At 41.8% G+C, this 21600-nt stretch overlaps 2 protein-coding genes across 10 annotated transcripts in view; one reads left to right on the top strand and one right to left on the bottom strand.

Moving 5' to 3' along the window:
* KLHL42 (kelch like family member 42) overlaps positions 1-18031 on the top strand; it is a 91647-nt gene extending 73616 nt beyond the window's left edge. The window contains exon 9 of the mRNA XM_080572425.1: positions 14853-18031. The gene's annotated coding sequence lies outside the window, so the exon portion shown is untranslated. The remainder of the gene's footprint in view (positions 1-14852) is intronic.
* PTHLH (parathyroid hormone like hormone) overlaps positions 7981-21600 on the bottom strand; it is a gene marked incomplete at its 3' end in the record, with an annotated part of 28024 nt that continues 14404 nt past the window's right edge. For 2 of the 9 annotated variants that reach the window (XM_080572740.1, XM_080572739.1), the window contains exons 2-3: positions 21053-21149; positions 19138-19365 (exon numbers count right to left, since the gene is read on the bottom strand). Coding sequence is in view for 6 of the 9 variants with exons in the window: in XM_080572744.1 (XP_080428870.1) it covers positions 8456-8465; positions 12517-12939; positions 18509-18609 (534 nt within the window). The other 7 variants (XM_080572744.1, XM_080572742.1, XM_080572745.1 and 4 more) reach the window with 7 other exon arrangements.

Genomic DNA, 21600 nt, shown 5'->3' with positions numbered 1-21600 from the left:
GTGCCTGTGTTCTTTACTTCTGTTCTGACATAGCTATGTATCTCATCTGCTGAGGCATCCTTCCTCATTCTTCCTAGCCCTGTCTAGTGACAGAAGGGAAAATATTGGTGAAAAGCAGGATGACTCCCAAGAATCTAGAGTGAGATCAACCTCTAGTTTGTGTGCTAGCTACTGATATTTTTTTTCCAGTTGCATGAAGCGCCTGCCCTCAGACAAGCTGAGTATGCCTGTGTTGAGCTCAGGGGAGCGGGTGAGTGCAGCCTGTAGCAGGTCTGATGCATGGGCGCTGGTCCTGGGGATAGCTCCCGCTAACATCAACAAAAGCTCTGCAGGGTGTTTATAGTGCACCCAGACAAGCATTCCTTTCACAATACCTAACAGACATTGTATATACCACTGTAGATTGTTTCATATAATCCTACCTAGACTCTGACAAATGGGATCACATCATGGACTGCTCTTTTCCAGCTTCAGGCAACTTGCCAGTGAGCTCTTTTTTCTCTAAATGCATTAAAAATCACCTAGGATGAGCTGCGTATTTTCCAGAGGTCTTGTTTTCCAGAGACTTTTAATTAGATTCTTGTAGTTGTTTTTCATTATGCATGCATAAGTTCGTATTATAATGCTGTTTGAGTAATAACATGCACAGAAAATTGTTCATGTAAGTGTGTTCTAAATTTACTGGTGATTTTGGACTGTGAGACTAACTCTTGTTATGTCTGTCTCTGTTGATCTCTGGCTGCTGTCTTTTTTTATAACTATTAATGGTCCCAGTTGGTTGATCTTTGTCTGATAAAAACATCTCTTAAATGGATTAACTATAAATGATGGATCATCTGTCGTTAGAGCTGCTCTTAACTCTTAGTATTTACCCCATGTCATCTTATCATTATCTGAATAACTTGAACACAGTCTTAGTGATTGTGCTATATTTATTTAAAGTTTTCGTTCTCTTCTTTTGCCAATAATGAGTCTCAGAAAACGAGCTAAGCTGAGAACTCTGGATCTGCTTATCCCTACATAGCCCTGATGTAAGAGTAAGTGCAATGTAAAAAAAAAAAAAGGCAGCTGATGTCATCTGAATTTCATTAACGTAGATAACATTTTCTGTATCTTATTGCATGATGTGGTGTTTCAAATATAAGCAATTATATCCTGTCCTGTAAGGAACTTCCTTTATCCATTGCACAACAGACAAGCTACTGGAGAAGAGGCCTTTTAAGGAACAGCCTCTATGTATCTCTCACACTTAAAAACCTCCTAAGTTTTGTGAGTTTTTATACTGGTGCTAGTTCCTTAGAACTTAACATTTGCAACTGTCATCCAAGTGATTGTCAGCACTGCTATCCTGTGCTACCCAGGCATACTGGGAGACCAGCCTTCTGGTTGTCCCAGCCACTGCTGGTACCTCTGCCTCTGTACTTCCCAGGAGTACCTCCTCAGTTTTACAGACACTGTGCATTGCCACAATTTTGTTGTGTGTGACTGAGAGACTCTATATCCAGCAAACATGTGGGACCTCTCTGTGATGCATGCTTGCAATACCAGGAACTCATGTATGGTATCAGACCCTCCCTGGTCAAGGAGGCCTTATGATCCTTCCATACTGATTGATTCTAAGTAATCTTGTGGGACTCGTATTGGTGTATTAGACTCAAATTGCTTGAGGCTGTAAAACAAGCCTGCCAACACAAGGTACAGTTAAGTTAACTTCTCAGTATAGTTAATGAGTTACAAGGAGACTTCATCTTCAAGGAGACTTCATCTCTTGTGACTTCATATGTGTGAGTAGACTGTCCTTGCTGCTCAATGAGAAGACACGTTATTATCCCCAAAAGCATGATAAGCCCATTTTGTCTTATGAAAACTTTATTAGGATTATGTGTTTTCCTGGTAAATCTCTCTTGGTTATTATTGGAACAGGATCTGGAGAAATGTGAAAGGAAAAGAATCTATTTACATACACTTTTTACCTGCTGGCACTGAAAATAGCAGACATTTTAAGTGGGTACAGCGAGGCACTATGTCTTCTCTGTTTGATCTCAGAATTGCAAAAGCAGACTGACCTAAGAGCCTCACTGAGGAATCAGTTGCTAATATCCCCAGATCTCATAATGTTGGGTCACCACCCCATGAGTGCCAGTCTGGATGAGAGGAGCTTTGGGGCAGTTTGCGTTTGACACTGAGGGTTTATCTGGTCACAGGACTGAACTGTTGACAAAGTGGTATACAGCCACTTTTTCTTATTGTTGGGAAAATAATAGTTTTTATTTAGATCAAGGTTTAGCTGCACTCAGTGATTTACTTGGATGTGTGTTTGTTTCCATGTCCTCTCAGCTACAAGAGGGCAATGCTTAGCAGAACATGTTTCTGAACACAGGTAAAGTGATCAACAGTGTGAAAATTTGAAATATATCAGAATAAGTCTTCTGTACTCCTCCCATGTAGTGACAAAATGGAATATTTGAATAAATAATGGAAAATTCAGGTTACAAGGTGGGATATTTTTTTTCTTTACATTTTGCGCTAATTTTCTATTTCTAGATCTTCTTAAATATAATTCTAATGGCACTAATCTACACAAAGTTCTCCCACCTCCAACATACTTGTACATACGCACTCACGGTAAGAAAGGCCTCTCCAATAGCTTGCTGTTCATGAATGATTTTCAGTAGTACATACATAGACCTTACCCTGTAGTTCCGCTGGGAAAAAAAATAATAATAAATCTCTTTTCTGAAAATTTCCTGACGTTTTGCCAAAGGGAAGCTTATCTACAATATATATAGTGGTATTAAAAGTATCCTATAAAGTCCAAACTTAGCATTGCACCCAGTAAGGTGTAGAGAATGCTCACTTGCATTGTCAGAGAACAGCACCAGTCCTTGAAAATAGACAGTTCATGGCATATGCATTGGAAAGCACTCTGTTGGATCACTAACTCATTTGGAAGGAGGGGCATGGAGAGGGTTAGATCATAGATATTTTCCACAGCAAATTAGTTGACATCAACTATAGGAAAAAATTATTTTAGTTGTGAGAAGAGTCCAGGAAACTGATTAAAAGAGAGGACTCTAGGGGGTATATTTTCAAAGAATTGTGTGGGAAGTTCTGTGCATAACTTCGACTGAAGTCAATGTTTAGAGAAGCATCGTAGTGTATGGTTAATGAGAAACTGTCTTTAAGCGTGGTCACCTTTTCCTGGTGAAGTCTGAAGCCAATGGCTTACTGTCTGATGACTGTATTCAGAGCCTAAGTGAAAGAACTGGGATAACCAACCATGGAAAAAAAAAGGCTCTGTGTGTGTGTGTGTTGCTTTCCAATAATGTTTTGCACTTCTACAACAGGCTTTCAGTAGATCTCAGAACATTTTAGGAAAGTGGAAAAGTGTTTCAAATCAGAACTCTGATAAAGAAGTAAAATTATTTGTCCAAGGTGTTCCAGTGTTGCTGGTGTTAAAACTGGGAGAAAACAGTTCTTTACCTACTTTTTCCTGAGGCCCTATGTAGACACCGTTGATGTTCTCAGTAGAGCACAAACTGAGTACTTTAATGATTTAATTGCTCACGTGACATGACTCATGCTGATGGTTTACATTTTATAACAGAAACCATCATGGTGTGGTACTTCAAAGGTAGTTCGTGCTTCCTGTATTTGCATTGTACTATTCTGCAACTAAAGACCTTCAGCCTCCAGAGATACTATTACAGCATCTTTTCTCTGCAATAAATTATAAATAAATAATAGAATGTTTTAAACTCTCGAAGACTGTGACTAAATACAGGCAGCATTCCCCTACTTTCTGGATTACTGCAAGACAGCCAAATTCTCTGTGGTGGCTTAGGAGGTCAAGGGCACTTACTCATAAGTGAACAGGCATTGCTTATTGCACTGTAGGTGGATTGTACTGGGAATAGTGCTGTCCACATGTTGAGGCCATGAATACATAAAACTAAGCCAAATAATTCCTGTGCTTGACATCCCTTCCTTGAGAGCATGGAGTCATTTCATAGTGTAGACGTAAACGGTATCATTTTTTTTTTTGAGTGTCTTGAATACCAAATGAATGTCTGTATTTAAAAGGGATCATGAAACAAACACTGCAAGAGGAACTCTACTGTTAATGCACTTCTACTGCCAAGTGCACAGAGCCTAAAAAGGATCTGTTATTGAGGTCCAGCAACAGCATAGCTGCTGTGAAGAACTGTCATCATCTGATGTCTCTTAACAGCTTTTAAGTTTTGTAGTAAGTGTGGTAATTACTTTAGACCAGTGCAGCAATGATGTGCCAAATGTAGGTTACCCTTTGAGGTCCTGGCTTATCTAGAAATGGGCAGTGACAAGACTTTTGAATGCGTTAGCTGGATCTGAGAGGCAGGACAGCTGTTCAGCACATTTCTGGGGCTGTCTCCCACCTCCTGCTATGATGCTCTGGTTTCATTTTGTTGTAATTCTGTTTTTTTTTGTTTTTTTTTTTGAAATCTCAGCCAAAACAGTCTTACCATTCTTAAATGCAAAACAAGGAAAAAAAAGTTGTATTACCCATGTTAAAGAATACACTGGAAACTCTTCTGATAAGCCCTAGAGCCTCTGTGGCTCAGGGAAGAAAATGGAAATTTGGAAAGGCTTCTTCTGCATTAGGAATTCTATTTTATCACCCTGAAGATCATCTGACCATGTTGTAAACCTCTGAAAAAGCACTCATTGAACGAAGGCTTCTTTATTACTTTATCATCAACAACCTTCATCACAGAGCATGATCAAACCCCTGTGCGTGACTGGACTTTGAGCACACATCCCTTTCCAAACCACCAAAGGTACCCCACCACTCTCCAGCTCCCTTGTTCCACCAAGCTAAGGGCAGACCCTGCCTTCTGAGCAGGTTCATGTTCAGAAACTACAAGGACAAAAGCAAGCTTTCCATGTAGTGCCTGCTTAGCCAGGAGTTTGGAAAAAGATGTTGGGATGGAGCTGCATAAATCAGTTATGAACAGGAAGCTTCCCTGCTCTGCCTAGGTTGTTTTTTCTGCTAACAGGTGGGTAGAGAGCAGGAGGAAGCTGGTACAGCTGCTGAGGGGAGAGAATAACCCAGCAGGAGAAAACCTGGGACATAGACCTTAGAGAAGAACAACATCAGTGGATGTGAGCCAGAATATGGAGGAAGGACTTGCTGAGCCAGGAAACTGATGAAGGAAGCTGAAGTGTGTGAGGTGAGGGTTGGATTTAGCTGGCCAAAGAGAAGGGAAGATGGAGAGTGGATTGGAACCAGTGGAAAAACAGTTGAAAAGACCTTAGATGTGATGAAGAAAGGAGGGGTGAGGAGAGGGATAGTGACAGGTGGGAGCAGAGACGGTAATCTAAGGAAAGTGCAGGAGCAGGTGATACAGGATTAAAAGAGAAAAAGTGGATTTTGGTTTTGCCAGAGGAAAAGGACAGAGGCATGGATGCAGAGGTGGAGAGAAAGCAGAGGAGGTGGAGAAGGAAGAGAAAATAGGTGGCAGAAGAACTGTAACATCTGGTAATGTGATCCCAGCCCTGACAGTAGTGTGTCAGCAGAGAGGCCAAATGAAAGCTGTGTGAGCAACCTTCCCTCTGGTACTTTCAAACTCTTGGAGTGCCTCACTGTCCATTATGCCGTCTATTTTAGGCATGTTAACTGTGCAAATGTGCCATGTAGAAAATCAAGTGGGCAGGCATACAGTAACGTAAGAGGGTAATCTTTCAGGAGGTCAGATAATGCAAAGGTTGAAGCTCTAGCACCACTATTTTTCGCCTCTGAAATAAACATACCTTAAATTTGACATCCTTTATACAGGAAAATATCAGGATAAGTCCTTGACTATTGCAGGGTTTCTGAGGCAAGTTGAATCACTGGAGTTGACCTGTCTGAACAACTGAAGTCTCTTGAAGATTTTAGTCATTGCCCACCCCCCCACCCCCCCCCCGCCCCCCAATTAGCAAGACAAAATTTCTATAGCTTCTCTCTGAAATAGGGATCTTCAGGATTTATTTTCCTGCAGAATGTAGAGCTCAAAAAGATTTGCATTCAACTTTGCAAGGCTAAATCCAGTGGTCTGCAGCAGTGATTTTCAAACCATAGTCTGAGAACCACAGGACCCATAGATGGAAGTCCTGTGTAATGATCTATAAGAAAAAACAAGACTGTTGTTAAATTTGCTGCAATTGCAAATTTGATAGGAGCTAGTAAATTGGAAATCCTTGATGGATGTTGTAAAGATATATGGGAGACTGGAGGTGTTACAAAATCAGGCCTTCTTTTATGAAGTGTCAAGGTTTACAGAGCCAAGGTTTAACATTTAGGTTTTCTGCTTTTGTTTTATGCTCTTCAGGTACTCTCTTTGCCAAGGATCATCCTTTCCGACAAAGATAAATTGCTTCTGCTCACTGTAGTTTTAGATTTCAGTTCCAGCTGAGATACACTGGTAATCCTGATGCAAAATCATCTTCTAAATGTATTGCAGTTAACTTCAGTTGTATAAATCCAAGCATTAGCTGGATACTATAAATAGGCAGGATGTGCAAGGAGGCCAAGTTGAAAATGTGCAAGAACCATGCCTTTTTTCTTTAATGCAACCCTGAAATTGTACTACATTTCACCATGTGTAACATTTTTCATCTGAAAAGGAAACAATAGTCATGTGCTTGGTGGGTGTAGTAATTAACTGGACTTAATGAAGCATAGAATTTCACACTTCATAGAAGTGGATGGGGGAGGATGAGTATGTTTTTCTCACTTTTTTTTGCTGTTAGTGTTTCCACGGAGGTAGTTTTCTGCAAGATTGGGTAGAGAGCAGAAAGACATCTGTTTTAAATTATATGATGGCTGTACTTTGGCAATGGAAAAAGATGGCACTTAAAAAAAAGGGAAGAAGAATAAAAAATAAAAGCTTGGCAACTACAGAATGGAGCAGCAATTACAAGAAATATCTTTAAATTCCCAGGATTTGTAATTTATTTTTCCACGCATGCATTTTTCTGATGTTGCTGATGTTAAGGGAGTGAAACAGAGGAAATTCAGTAGGATTTTACAAAGTACAGCTATCTGTGTGAAACAATTTCCTTTATTCAAGTTGCCCCCACAGCAGCTGTTGTGATTAATATGTGGGTGGTAGCAAAAGGGATAGGAAGCAAGACTCATATGTTCATTTATAAGAAATGATAGGAGATCATATTTTTTTTCTGATGTTTTCTTCAGCCAGTGGCCATCAAGAGAAGACGGTCTCCCTCTTAACTGCAATTATCTATGGGAGTAAGACAGAAGTAAAATTAAGGTAGATGTTTTTCAGAAACAGAGCCATGTGAGGCATCTTAGTGGTGGGAGAAGAGAAAGTAATTCAAGCAGTGTAACAGTACCTATTGATGTGTCACCTACTGCAGTTTCCAATATTTTATTTTTCTCTTTATAAATTCACCCAGAAAGCACTTTTTTTTTTCACCCTCCTTCTTGAAACATTAAGACTGTGTGGCTCCGAAGTGCAGAGATGAGACTCCACTCCTGTGGTAGACATTTTCATATTTGGGTAAAGTTGGTGGGAGCTGAGGATATTGCTGTCTGTCTCATTCTGAACAAGATGACAAGGTGTGATGTATGAGTACCTTCCAAGAGTGCAGTAAGTTGTGCATCCCATGGGGTTGCTTTTCACATCCTCTCAATTGGAGAGTGGAATGATTTAGCATTTATAGGGCTTGTGGCTGGAAAGGTTGGGAATTGTGCTTTCCCTGTAGTGGGGTCCGAGCTATATGGTGGTGCCCCCAGGTTGTTCAGCGACTCAGTGCACTTGAAATAGAGCACTGGAACAAAATATGTTCTGAGTGATTTTTAAGTAAAAGCTAATGTGAAAATGTGGGAGCTTGAATCAATGTAAACACATTAAATTTAAAATAATTTTCAAATATAATAAAGAAAAAAATGATGTTCCTGCTCTTGAAATTCCTCAAGGACACATTTCTCCTTTTGAGTCATGTTTTAATTAGATTATATTTTATTAGACATTCTTTACAAATTTTAAAATACTGCTATTATACATGCACAGAGGAAAATCAGTTTGAACAATTGTGTATAGGCATTCATTGAAGTCAACCACAAAACACGAACATTTTATGTCAGTTATCAATGTACTCGATATGTATATCTAAAGTGCATTATGTTACAAAAAAATATAGAAAGTCAGCAGCACCAAGATACGTTCACAAAATAAATACACCGGTCAACAAAATAAATTACGGTAAATGTGACAATAATAATTGTCTTAGCATTAGCCAAAAAAAAAAAAATCACAATAACCAAATGTGCAGTTTCAGAGAGCAATGGGGGAAAAAAGTTTTATTCTGAGCATTTACAATATTTACAGGTAATAAATATTTTAATACTTCCCATATGTTCACTATTACAGAATACTGCAATACGTCTTCCAAAGATGTCTTGCTGAAAATATCAGCGCCTCCTGCGGAGCAGAAAAAATAGAAAACATTAACTTTCACTTCAAATACATAGACTCAAAATTAACAGCAAGAGTTCCACAGACTATAATGGATGTGCCTTGCTAGTAAATATTTGCACTAATAAGACCTGTTTAACAGTATTACAGTATTAGACATCATTTCAAAATCTCTATTTCCTTCAGTGTAATGCAGCTGGCAGTATGAAGATCTGCAGTTTATCATGAAAATGAGACCATCTGTTCCGCTTTGTTGTACATTCAGACAAATAGGGAGGAGCTTTAGTTTTCTTAGGGCCTTACACAAGAAGATTCCTGACAGCTATGGGTAGAAAAAAAATTATCAACCTGTAATAAATATGCCAAGCACTGAAAGGAAAAAAAACGACCAAACAAAAAACAAAACAACAACAACAACAAAAAAACATAGTTGGAGAAATGAGAAATCTGATTTGAAGATAAAAAAAAAAAGCAAGTCCTTTTTGAACACTCTAGCAATCATGTCCTTATTGTGTTAACTGTTTGGGTGCAATGCCTAGCTTCTTATTAAAACTGTCCCATGGGATTATTTAGGCTATCTTGACCAAATCTGTCTTGGTCCACTGATAGGCCACCTGTAGGCAAGGGGCCTCTTTATCTTAAAGGTGTGAATTTCTATACTGTCACGTCCATGAGTTTTACTTCATTAAAGTCTGCTCGGGTCTTGAAGTGAACAGATCCTTGATGGCATGTCTCTTTAAGTATATGAATAAATGCAGAGAATATATTCCTGAAACTCTCCCTTTGTAAGCCAAATGGCTCGGACCAAAAAGAAAATGAGCATCTCGTGTTAAGCTCTGATTCCTGTTGCATTCAGTCAGAGCTGAAACATTCAGAGTTTGGTTGTACACAGCCCTAAGATTTGAGAACTTTCTAAGGGACACTGGTGTGCTTATATGATTTCTGTAATCCTCCCTTTGTGAACGTGGGAGAACAAAAGCAGAGCCAGCTTCTATCCAGCCTGTGTAGTACTTGCACTACAATATTATTTTAAGTTATTTCTTAGCAGTGCTGCAGGAAATGCTGAAGGGTTGGGCTTTTTTCCCTTCTGCTGCTGTGAACAGCACATTTCTGTAATGCACTTCAGTTCTCTGGGAAACAGCTATAGGGCGAAATGCAAAGCTATAGCATAGAGTGTGATTCTCTCCGCTGCTGGATGGATCACCAAAGCTGTGGGTAGTGTTCCACATGGCAGACGTGTGTGGGCGTGAGACACACACAAAAAAACAAATCCTTGAGAGTCTGAGTATTTTTTTTTTGTATGTGCACATTGAAAGTTAGACTACATTTAGCATTAGGGAGTTTACTCATTTGAAATGTTTCTTAGGAAATTAGGTAATAACAGTTTAATTGAATTGGAATGGGTATATAGCTGGAATGTCAAGGAGAAAGAATTTTTAAGTGCCTGGAATGGAAATGTTAGTATGAAGCTCCATAATAATTAACTAGGGTAATATTAGGGTGTATTCAGGCTACAGTATAATAATGACACACAATTCATAGAGTATGACTGTATATGTGTGTCTGCACTATGTAGGCCTGTTTTTAAGAGGATGACATTTTCACTCTGGCTTGGATTTTACTCTTTGTTGTAGAGTTTAAGCTAAGCCACATCTTGACAATGGTCTCCATACTAATGACTACTTGCAAGATGCTTTCTGTGATTTGGTCTCTGATTTTGCAAGATTGGCTACTTTATGAGATACTTCTTGTAATAAGTCAAAAGATCTAGAGTGCAGGTCATTTCTTGTCTTTTTTTTTTTTTTCAGATCTAAACCCAAAATTTTGGGATTGAGATTGGCCAGAGGGAATGCCAGAGAGGGCATGGGGATTTTAGTTCAGCCTATTGAGCAGAAAGAAAGCACAGAGATACAGTGAAAAGCAGGCTGCTGCATTATGCACATCTATTTCTTCACTACGAAGTAGTGATGCTTCTCCTAAGTGTCAGATAGCCTTAGAGATGCTACAAAAGCAGCTTCTAGTGATGTAGCATATGGATATCCTGTCTGCATGTGCCTTCCTTGTCTCCCACCAACAGATAAAGTCCCTGATTTAGCTTGGTGCAGGTGAGGAATCAACCTCACCAAGATGCAGTCGTCCCTCCATCTAAAATGTGCTTGCCCACTATGTGCCAATAACCGCATAGGAAACTACTTTGAACCTGACTTCTGCTATCTAAAGTACGTGGCATGGAGTTGGTCTTGCTTTGAAGTTTAGAAATAATATCTTTTGTCAGCCTACTGGGATAATTTCAACTTTATGCAATAACAGAGTGGAACTATCATATTATGTTCTGTCCTTTTAAGGGAGGAATTTTGTTTTCTTGTTTCAGGGCTTCTCTTTGCTTTATTTTCTTCAGCCAAATCTGCACAATATAGGGCCTCTTTAGGAATCTATGCTGTGTTTCTGTCCCTGGTGTAATACTGCATCTTGGGGAATAATATCAGGAAGGTAAAACTAATTCAGGACTCCAAGGTGAAGCTGACTACCTTCAGCAATCCAACCATGCTTGAAACAGAAAGACTAAATTCAGACAATCAACAGGACTGTATCTGTCATTCTTTTACAGCTCCCTTTGGATAGACAACCAAAGAAACAGTGAAAATGCCCTTGGTGTTTTTTTTCCTACATTCAAGATTTCTATGTGCTGAAGACACTGCTGCCACTGCAGTTCCTTAAGAGCTGTTACAACTTCAGACATCTCATGAGAGGACTACCAGAGTGTGCCTTTCCTAGGTCACTGGGACAAAACCATCCTCTCTTACCCCACTACTGACTGTTATAGACATGCTAAATGCTATATGGTCAGGGATGCTGAATGCGTAGCTCTGGACACCAGTAACTTGTGTAGATGCCAGCAGAAGTTGAGGCAATGGAGTACACTGCACACTGTGCCCTGTAAAGCTTAACAAAAGACTGAATTTTAGTAAGTCCCACAGCTGGCATTCCTTTCTAAGGGACATACTGTGAGCAAGTGGCACTTCTATTTTGTCTTATGCTGCCAAAGCAGATGGGGAGGAGGAGAGAAAAGCATTTTTTTTTATTTTTTTTTTTTACTGTTGAAAATACAAACATTTGAGGAGAACTGGGGAGAGGACTGCTTAGATTTGCCTGCAAGTATGCTGACCTCCATTCAAACCAAGATGACTGCAAGTGGATGAGTCGCTTGGGGCACCTCCACTTAAGTCTTCAGGTCGCCTCTTCCCTGAAAACCCTTCACTGTCATATGTGAGAAAAGCACATCTCTCTCCAAAAGCAATGCTCAACATTTTTGAGCAGCAACGTAATTGTTTCACAAGTTGGCAAAAGGATAGAGCTGAATTAAAAAGTCCTAATGGCAGGGAAAATTTTATGGCAAAAGGCTGGTCTGCATTGTTTGCAGATATTACTAAGAGAGAAATTTTCCATGTTCTCCCCTAAGGTTAAACAGTAAAATGAAAAACTGTAAAGTAAGGGTAAGAAAGTTGCCAAAAAGGGGAAGCGTTGAGAGGGAGGAAAGAAAACTTCACCATTTTATAGATGCAGAGCCTTAAATAAAACTCAAAGCTTTCAATCAGCTGAAGCCCAAGTGTGGGACCAAGATCTGAAGAGACAGACACTACAGTTAAAGTAGAATAGGGAATTTTAATGGCTATGATGTGCTTTCTTTTATCAGAAAAACTTATCTTGCTACACAGTTTTGGGAAGCTCGTTTTGGCAATAAGCAAGCAGTTTACTAGAATTGTTTGTCATAGCAAGGGAAGACTCTTTGGTGTATATCCTCTAGTAATAGTGGCTTTCTGGCCAGAAGTAAAACGCTTGCTTTCCTGGGTGCAGATTTGCCAGTGCAAAGTGGACAGGGTACTTACTGCCAGAAAGCACCCTGAGACAGTGCACTGCTGGAAATGCTACTACCCAGCTATAGCCATAAAGGTGTGCTACTATTCCAGACTTAAACAATGCCTTGACCTCATGCACAGAAAGATAACAATTTCAGTAAATATATGTTATGCCTGTGGAAAGGATGTAGTAGAATTACCTTAAAATATGATTATGTGTAGTAACAGAGTTGTCCAAGAGTGGGCTCTCAGTCATGCTGCTTCCATACATGTCAGAATTTAGCCAAGCAGAGCGGGCTCGCCTCTTTTTCTTCTCTTGTTCCTTACGTTTTCCAGGCTTTGCTTTCTTTTTCTTGCCCGATACCTTCAGGGGTTGTTCCTTGTAGGTCTGTGATTTGTTTGTCTCCTGAGTTAGGTATCTGCCCTCATCTTCACTGCCAAATCGGACAGGATAGTTCTTTGTGTTTGTAGCAGGCTTAGGGTTAGGTGAAACCTCTGATGTTGCACGGATTTCTGCAGTGTTGACACCTTCAATTAAATTTTGAAGGAATATTCTTCTTCGTAGATCTTGGATTGACTTGCCCTTGTCATGCAGTAGCTGGTGCTCTGATACAGCCCGTTTGCTAAAGAAAGAGAAGAGCAGAGGGGAAAGAGACAATTAGGATTTATTGCCCATTTATTGCCCATTGCTTGGCAAAGCTCCTCTCTCCTCTGACAGTGACTGCCTGTGTCAGCTCTCAGGCTTGGAGACACCCAGTTAAGTCAGATCATGGGAGCAAGTCCTGCTTCTGAGTAACTGCTCTCTACAGAGAAGAAGGAAAAGACCTAAGCTGGTAGTAATTCTCATCTGACCGATCACAGACCAGTGGGCCTGAAGTTGGATTAGTCACTACTCTGTTCTAGAGGAGCATTAAAACTCTTAATACATCACACTTCAGGCAGTAAAACCAGGAAGACAGTTGTGAGATATATGAAAACCAAGGGGTCAGGTAATGGAGCACTGCAGTTGGGCAAGAGAAGGAATAACAAGTACTGAAGCCGGAAGCAGTGTTTATACAGCATCATTCTAATAATTTTCTTCTGCTCATTCATGTACTTTGAAAATATAAATAAATGCATAAAAGTGCATTTCAGTTCTAAATTTAAGTATGTGCAATTGCAGAAGTTTAATGGAAAAATGGTCAGATTTGGGTGCCTAAAGCATAGGCACTTCAATCCTTAATGAGCTATCCGGAGAGGCAGCTTGTGCAACAGCAGCATGAGCATCAGCTGCTCCTGTTGACTTTACTGCTTGGCCACTTGTGTCTAATTATGGCTTTAGATGCCTTCCTGGTGTTCCTTTCAAGTGTGAACTTCTGGGGCCAGTATGAACTTCTTGGCTTCTGTGCTCTCTGAGTTTTACACTAGCCCTCTTCACTGGATCATCTTCCACATCTTCCACACATCTGCTTTGTTCGTGTGGGTCTCTGGTACTCTTTTAAAGTTCATGGTATTACGGTTCACTAACCTCTTTCTAGTTTTTGAGGAATTAGGAGATAGTTAGATATCTGTCTTTTAGAGATGTACTGGCAAAAAAAGTATGAAATGTCTGAGGAAAGAAGATACAAGTGGCACCTGGATAATAAAGAACTGTGAGAAAATGCATGCTTTTTCCTTGGTGTGGGATAGACGCACAGCTGCACTGTGAACAACAGAAAGAGCACAGGCTGGGATTTTAGTTATGTTCCCATGCATGCTATAATAGAGTTTATCCTTCCGATTGCCCTACTTCAGTGTGCTGAGATTGGCGATGTATCCTCTCATCTTGCATTAGGGTACTGCATGTGACTGCGTTCTTACTGGCCAAAGAAAATGAATTCACTGCCTTGCCTGTCGTATAATCATTTGGTCAGCTAGTGGATACACAGTTGTTTCTCAATGTGGGTGAAATGGGAGAAGACATAACTGTGAGTGACTATTCCTTCCTTCCATCCCTTCCCTAATTATCCTGCAAGGTTTCTAAATGTGGTGGACAAAGACAGTGTGTTAAATTATTGGAAGTGTTCTGTAATTTATCTTTCTCAGTCCCTTCAGCCAAACACTTGAGATTTGTGATTTGATCAACAATAAAGTTATTTGAGGTTGGCAACTTTATGTAGCATTGGTTTAAGACCCCTTCACTATTTGTCTTTGCAAATCTGCAATTTGTATTGGGTCCAACTGGTTAGTTCAAGTGATACTACATCTCAATTGCTCAGTGTAAAATTCAAACACCAGCTTTCTCCCATCCCCCTGTAAGACTAACATATGACTGTTGTTTTAGCATGAAGTGATGAAGCAGGTATGCTCGCCTAAAACCAGGCCTAGGTATACTCAGGTTTGTGAGCACACGTTTGGCCAAACATTGTCTATGATGTTTTAAGTGTCCCATAATCAGATGAGTTTTAGATGAGTTCAGGCCTTAGGACATGTATTTTATGCTCTTCAACTCATGTCTCTAAGTAAACATGCAATATGATAATACTGAACTCAACCTATATTGTTTCATTCCCTTCAGCGCAGCTGTGACCATTAACGCAAGCTCAAGATCTCCCCCAGGAGAATTATTTTGACCAGTGCAGCTCTCCAATAGCCATCTCGAACAACCTTCTCATTAAGGTCAATCTGATTTGCAAGTGTGCTAATAAAACTAGCACCTTGGACTCCTCTGAATGGCAAAATCCTGTGCTGTTTGTCAAGCTGTCCATTGTGGTTCACATTACTTTCCTAGCTTCAGTAAATTATTTTCCCATTTTTTTTTTCATGTGAAATGCAGTTTTCCTTTCATTCCTCTAGTCTGAAAAAAGTATACAAAATCTTAGTGCTTTACTGAGTCTAAAATAGTATGTCTCATGTGATGAGCAAAGCTTTCCTACTGCCTGTTGTAAAGTAAAGAATAATTCCTTTTATCACAGACAACCTAAAACTGCCTTAATCCTGTAATGTGTATTTGGTCAATTTACCCACTGTGACAAAATCTTGAATCTCCAAAGCCTGTTATTAAAGTACTCTTGATTGAAAACCTATTCCATTTTACAGAGCTGAAGATCTGGTTCCAGTACACACAAGACAGTCAAACAGCATTACGAGATCTACATCTTATGAGAGTATGCATTTCCAAAATAATGCAGGGATAAACATGTGATAGGTCAGTGTGCCAAAGAGAGGGTGGGTTTCTGTTTAAATGTCTGTATGATATTTAGCATCAAGTCTGGCCCCAAATAACATTCTGCTATTCCAGATGATTGTATAACGTTACATAGTGTTACATTTCACATGACTTCTATTACTCAGCCAGACTGAAGGATTACATTTTGCCTACCAATTTCCTTTGTATGCTCTAGATCAAAAATCTCCCTAAAATGAAGAAGCTGTGGTAGATATATATCTCTTTGACCTTCTGCCTCCTTCCATTATGTTACTCAAACAACTACTATGTTTGTAGATCAGGGGAAAATACTTGCCCAAGAAGGCTGATGTAAGAAGTGCTTCATACTGCAGATATCAACAATGTCTCACCCACACACACAGAGTAGGAAGGCAATGGAAACAGAAATGATTGTGTTCACATATTGGGAATGATATGTAAAAATAAAATAAAATAAAATTAGGCTGTTAGCATTAAGATGACCCACTAGAGGTCCCTTCCATCCTTCTATAAATGCACCTCATTCAAGGAAAGAGTCTGACCCCAAACCTAATGCAGAAAATGCTAAGCTAACTTGTGGTAGGCACTTTTGAGAGAAGGTTGGTGATGGTATGTATTTGACCAGAGTGCCCAAACTAATTGCTGTATCCAAGTACACTATGTGCATATGAGACTTAATGTCTGATTATTGGGAGAACAGTAGAAACCTATTCAGATATTAAGCATGTACTTCCAGATAAGCTGTTCTTTTCAGGCAAATTCTTCTTTTTTTTTCACTAGATAACTAGCGTCATTGAGAAGCAACCTTCTTCAAGCAACAACTTTCTGTCTCAGAGTTGCTCTTATTTAATTGTTATTATCCTTGACTGTTCATGTTGGGTCTGTTCAGCAGAATAGGAGAAAGGACTCAGTCAGCTCTCTGTCTGGGTTTTGCAAGACTGAGTGCCCTTGCCACTGGCTCCAAAGGGAGTAAAAGCTGCTCAACCTATCTCGGAGTTAGGAAAAATATGTTCTACAGATCTGGGGACACAGTGCTGCAGTGTCTGGTCACGCTGATAAAAATATTTAATTTCACTTTGAGGCATTACGGGGTTTCTCAGAAGTTCTCTAGTCAGTAAAACATTTGTATAACAAATAATATGTCTGGCAATCTTTTCCTGGGACAATTTGCTATTGCTTTCCTTGGGAGATTTGCCTTAGTAAAGTCTGTAGAACTAGGCCTATGTCATTTTGATTATTTTTGCATGGCTATAATAATGTACTTTAGTATTTTCATCCGTTACTGGTTTAAGCCTATGAGTGAAAAAAATATCTCTAGGCTTAAGTGAGTTATTAACCATTAACTCTAGGAATGGTTTGTGGTGGTATTAAAACAGGACACATGTTTGAGTGTGGTGTCTGTGTTTGTGTTGTACCCACAAACAAAACTACGTGCATGCCACTAACTGACAGCTAACTGGTTTCTTGTGTGTGTTTTACATGCCATAGCAAAGAGGGAGCTGAGAAATACATTTCAGCTGTTTAGCTTCCACTTTTTTTCACCCAGCCAGGATGGAATGGGGATGTTGGGAAGAACTCTAATTCTGACCTTTAAAAACAAGTGTTAGAACAATGCTAACTTCAAAAAGAAAAACATTATTTCTAAGCATTTCTTTTTTAACAAATTTGGCTTGGATCCAGTTCAGAGTTTCTTAGCCAAGGAAGTACAGCATTTGACTGTACTTCAATTATTTTAATTTTTTGTTTATGAAACTGAATTTTGGATCCTCTGGATAGCCAAAGAAAATGGTCTCAAATGTAGGAAATATCTCAACAGTAGTTTTCAGGCATACAAAAAAGCTAAGCACTAATAGGCTTGGAAGAACACACTGTAACATTATCAGTAATACGATGTTCTACGCAATTTGCTGTAGGAGATTTGTAGCAGCTGTCTGCTTGGTGCCAAAGTTTAGGTGTGTCTGAAGTCACTTCACCTAGGGGATTTTTTTGTTGTTTAAATGGCAGAGGAAGTGGTATTTGGAAATCTTGTCCTTATGCATGTAACAGAACAGTTACATGGAAATCCATTTGATACTAAGTTTGCTCTGTCATGTTTCTCTGTATGTTGCGATTGGATTTTCTAACCCTTTTTCTGCAACCTGACTTCCTTCTGAACTTAGTAAAAAGACATCCATCCACAGTATGACCAAAGAGTTTCTTCCTTAGAAAATCTGATGCAAGTCCAGTAAGAGCCAGTGAGCTAGCTACGTGTGTTAGACAACTGCTCCTGCATCAGCCCAGTGGTTTCGCTACTGCACTTTGCCTAGGGGACACTAGTATGAGCTATGGTGATTATTTTGGAAGAAGCAAAAGGGTCATTTCCTGGATAGAATCTCTTAAGTTACATTAGCATTTGTCAAAAATATGCTTCTGCCTCTAAGTCAGATACTGATCTCCTTTTAGAAAAATAAATAAAATAAAATAAAATAAAATAAAATAAAATAAAATAAAATAAAATAAAATAAAATAAAATAAAATAAAATAAAATGCTGAAGTGACAGAAATCCAAAGCAATTGTTCATTGCCTCAGTTTCGTGATGGCCCCAACTGCTGTGTGTTTTCCCCTCCCTTATCAATACTGGCTGTACGCCGGTGCCAGAGAAGCACGCAGTACTTGGTGTAACCCCCAGGAGCTTGGTGGAACGGGTTGCTCCCCGGCCGGACCCTTCTGGGGTGCAGAAAGGTGCATGGGCAACAGCGCACACTAAAACTGCAGCTGCACGGCTGCTCCCCATGGAAGAAGAGCCTCTCAGCTCCAACACTGCCTTCCTAAGTGTTTTGTAAGGGCAGAAGCTTTCACTTTCCCTGCCCGAACGCCTTCTGACCGTGGCTCAGACCAAACCCGTGGGGGAGCACCTGGGGCAGGTAACGCGGAGCCGCCCGCTGCAGCGCTGCTGGGGGCTGCTGCACCCCGGCCCCGGGGGTCCCCCGGCCCCCTGCCCACCCGCACCGTGACCGAAGCGAGACAAAACCCCAGATAAACTCACAGTCGGCGGCTGATCCCCTCCACTGATCTCCCGCAGGAGGGCACGGAGTAACTCAGCAGGAACACTGCGAAACTCCACCGCTGGAAGAGTTTAGTGAACATTGTATCTTCCGGGTCCTAAAACCTGCAAGGAAAGGAGCGTCAGTCGCGAGAGACACATACGCCAGCTCCGTCCCGCAACGGCCCCTTGCTGTCGGCTCTCCCAGCTCCCAGGCTGCGAAGGAAAAACAAACTTTCTCAACTCTCGACAGCGGCTCACTTCTTCCAAACTTTGCTTCGTCTCTCCCTCCCTTCCTTGCTGTCTGCTTCTCGCTCTCTTCCTCCCTCCCTCTCTCTGTCTCTCGCTGCCCGGAGGCAAGATCACTCTTAATATTTGTTGAGGAAAAAAAATAATCTAGCTCATATTTGAATCGGGCTGAGGAGCGCGTCTGTTTGTCTCCCTGAGCCGTGTTCAGTTCTGGACTGGAAAGCGGCAGTCCCAGGGCTTTCTGCTCCAAGAGCAGCCCTCCTTTCAGATAAGGAAAGATTCCCTACAGCAGCTCAACTAACCTCCGTGTAAATACACGCGCGCGCTCACACGCGGATTCGGGCGGGCGGAAAGGCATCTATCCATCCCTCTCTAAGTATACCTCTGCAAAAGTTAGGTTCACGTCCTTTCCTCCCGGAAAGCTGGGGCCGCGCTGAGCCAGGGCAAGTGACCTCGAGCAAAAAGCGCTGCCCGGCTGCGGAGCCGAGAGCTCCTCTACCAGGAGCGGTGGCCCGGGGACGCGCGGGGGCTGGGACGCATGCTGGGCTCCGCAGGTTGGATCGCGCTGCAGCCTGCGATGTTCACACGCCCCGGAGCAGCCTCTGGGAGACCTGCGGGAGGACGGAGGCTTTTTGCAAAGAGATGGCGCCCTAGGAACATGTGCGGAGAGAGCGAGAGCCCTGGCGGGATACCCGCAGCCAAAAAGACTAGAAATCAAGCGGTTCTCGGGACCGGAATCAAAAAGGAGCGAAGAAAGGGAAACACCCGACAGCACATGCACGCAGCAGACCCTGCGGACTCCGTCCAAGCTCTCCGCATCTTCTGCAGCCGGGCTCGTCGCTCTCCCTCTCCGCCTTTACCCCTAGGTCAGCGCCTCCCCTGCCGTGGCAGAAGGGAGAGGGCGATCCCCCATCATCGGGGCAGTTTTCAGATCAAGCCCCAAAACCCCAGTTTGGGATCCCCGCCGCCTTTCCTTTCACACACCTACCGTTTTTCGTCGCAGTTCACCTATTAGCTGGAGGGATGATGCCTAATGATGTTAATTGTACGCTAGTAAAGGGAAGGGGGGGCGAAGGGGGAGGGCTGGGGGAAGGACTCGCCGTCTATGAACACAAGCGCTCCTGGCCAAAAAAGTAAATTAGTGGAAAGTTTTCTCCTCCTCTCCCTCTGTCGCCTTCAGCCTCTCCCTCCGTGGAAGTCAGTCTGGCCAGGGCGCTGCAAATGCCTGTGGCAGGTTGCGCTGCTGTGCGGGTGCCGGAGCGGGAGAGGGACCATCCCGGTACGCCCCGCCGGGATCTGCCCCCCTACCCATTTTCCATCCCAGGGAGACACTTGTGTAAAACCAAAGGTGACACCACCCGCCCCATGACAGAGCCTACCGGCGCAAGAAACTGCCCCCGGCTCTTCTGAAGGGAAAAAAGCCGGGGGTGGTCTGTGCACCCCCCCGCTCCATCCCCCGACTGCTCCTCCAAAGGGAGACCGCTTGCGAGCCCGTCTGAAAAACTTTTTGACGGCAGGGGCCGGGCTCTCCACTCGGTGTGGCCCTGCTCAGGCGGGCAGCACCAACCCAAGCACCTGGAGCCGCCGGCTCCGTAGCATCCCGCCTGGCCCCCTTGCCCCTCCGCGGCGGCGCACACCCCGCGGGGCTCCGCTGCGCGCACCGCCGTCGGCAGGCGCGGAGGGGTGGCTTGTTTCTGCCCCCCGCCAGCCTGATTTACAGCAAAACTCCCCCAGCTCCCTCCCAGGCTTCAACAGGACGCTGAGGCGTGCCGGGTGGTGGCTCCTTCTCAGCCTCTCCGCGTATTGTGGAAGGTTTTCTGGAGAAGGCTTGGGCGCGTCAATCCGTTTTTGTACCTGTAAGTTATCTGGCGTTAAACGGCTCTTGCTGCCACAGTAAAAAAAAAGTCCAGCTCAGCCAAATTTCATACCACACAGGCAAATAAAACCGAAAACGTACGAGCTGAAATAGAAATCATGCTGAAAACCTTAAGTCGTTTATGCTGTAAATAAATTCCCTGAACACCTGGTAGGCTATAAATTAAAATGTATAGCTAATAGGCTTCTTTGATTTATGCTACCCTTTCGACTAATTAAAAATAATTGTGACATCCCCTGAAAACAGCCTCCCCCCACACTTATAGGTCTATTGCTGGTGTTAATGGTAAAACGTCCATCAAATATTTTTAGAATTTCCTTTCCTCCAGAAATAAAAAAAAAAAAACCCTTACAGACTCAGGAAAAATAAATAGCCTTTATAAACTTGGAATATTGAAGTTTCTTCACAATTTATTACTTCACCTTTTCCTTGAGTTACAGCCCTCTGTGCCTCTCAGAGATCACCCTGGCCAACAGTGGTTGATCTTCTCAGCAATCGCTTCCAGAACTATGTGCTATCCTTAAGAAAATAAAAAAAAAAAAAAGGAATAAAGAAGTGAAGTCAATAAAAATAAAAAATAAAAAGAGAGAGAAAGAAAAAGAAAAAAAAAAGAAAAGAAATACCTTTTCAAAGAAATCCAGCCCTGCAGAATTTTTATTCTGCCTGCAACAGGTTAGTGCTAAATAAAGCGTTTTAAAGCAGGTGCTTTTCTCCCTTGCTGCTCTTTTTATTATGAGGAACAGAAGCTTCTCCTAATATATATAGTGAGGGAGACCCTTCTCTATTGCTTTTATTGAAAAGACCGAACTTGTGACATCACTAACCACCTTCCTATGGCTGAGTTTGCCTCATCTCTGCCTCAGTGGGCTTGGAAAAAAAAAATCTATGGCTTCGCTAATATGGCAGGAACTGAGCAGTGCCAAACCCTTTCAGAAGGCTTACTATCATACCATGATACCGTGCCCTTTCC

This window comes from Anser brachyrhynchus (assembly GCF_964034855.1).
Source record: "Anser brachyrhynchus genome assembly, chromosome: 1".
In the NCBI taxonomy this organism is placed as follows: Eukaryota; Metazoa; Chordata; class Aves; order Anseriformes; family Anatidae; genus Anser; species Anser brachyrhynchus.
This window is presented reverse-complemented; position numbering and strand designations above follow the sequence as displayed.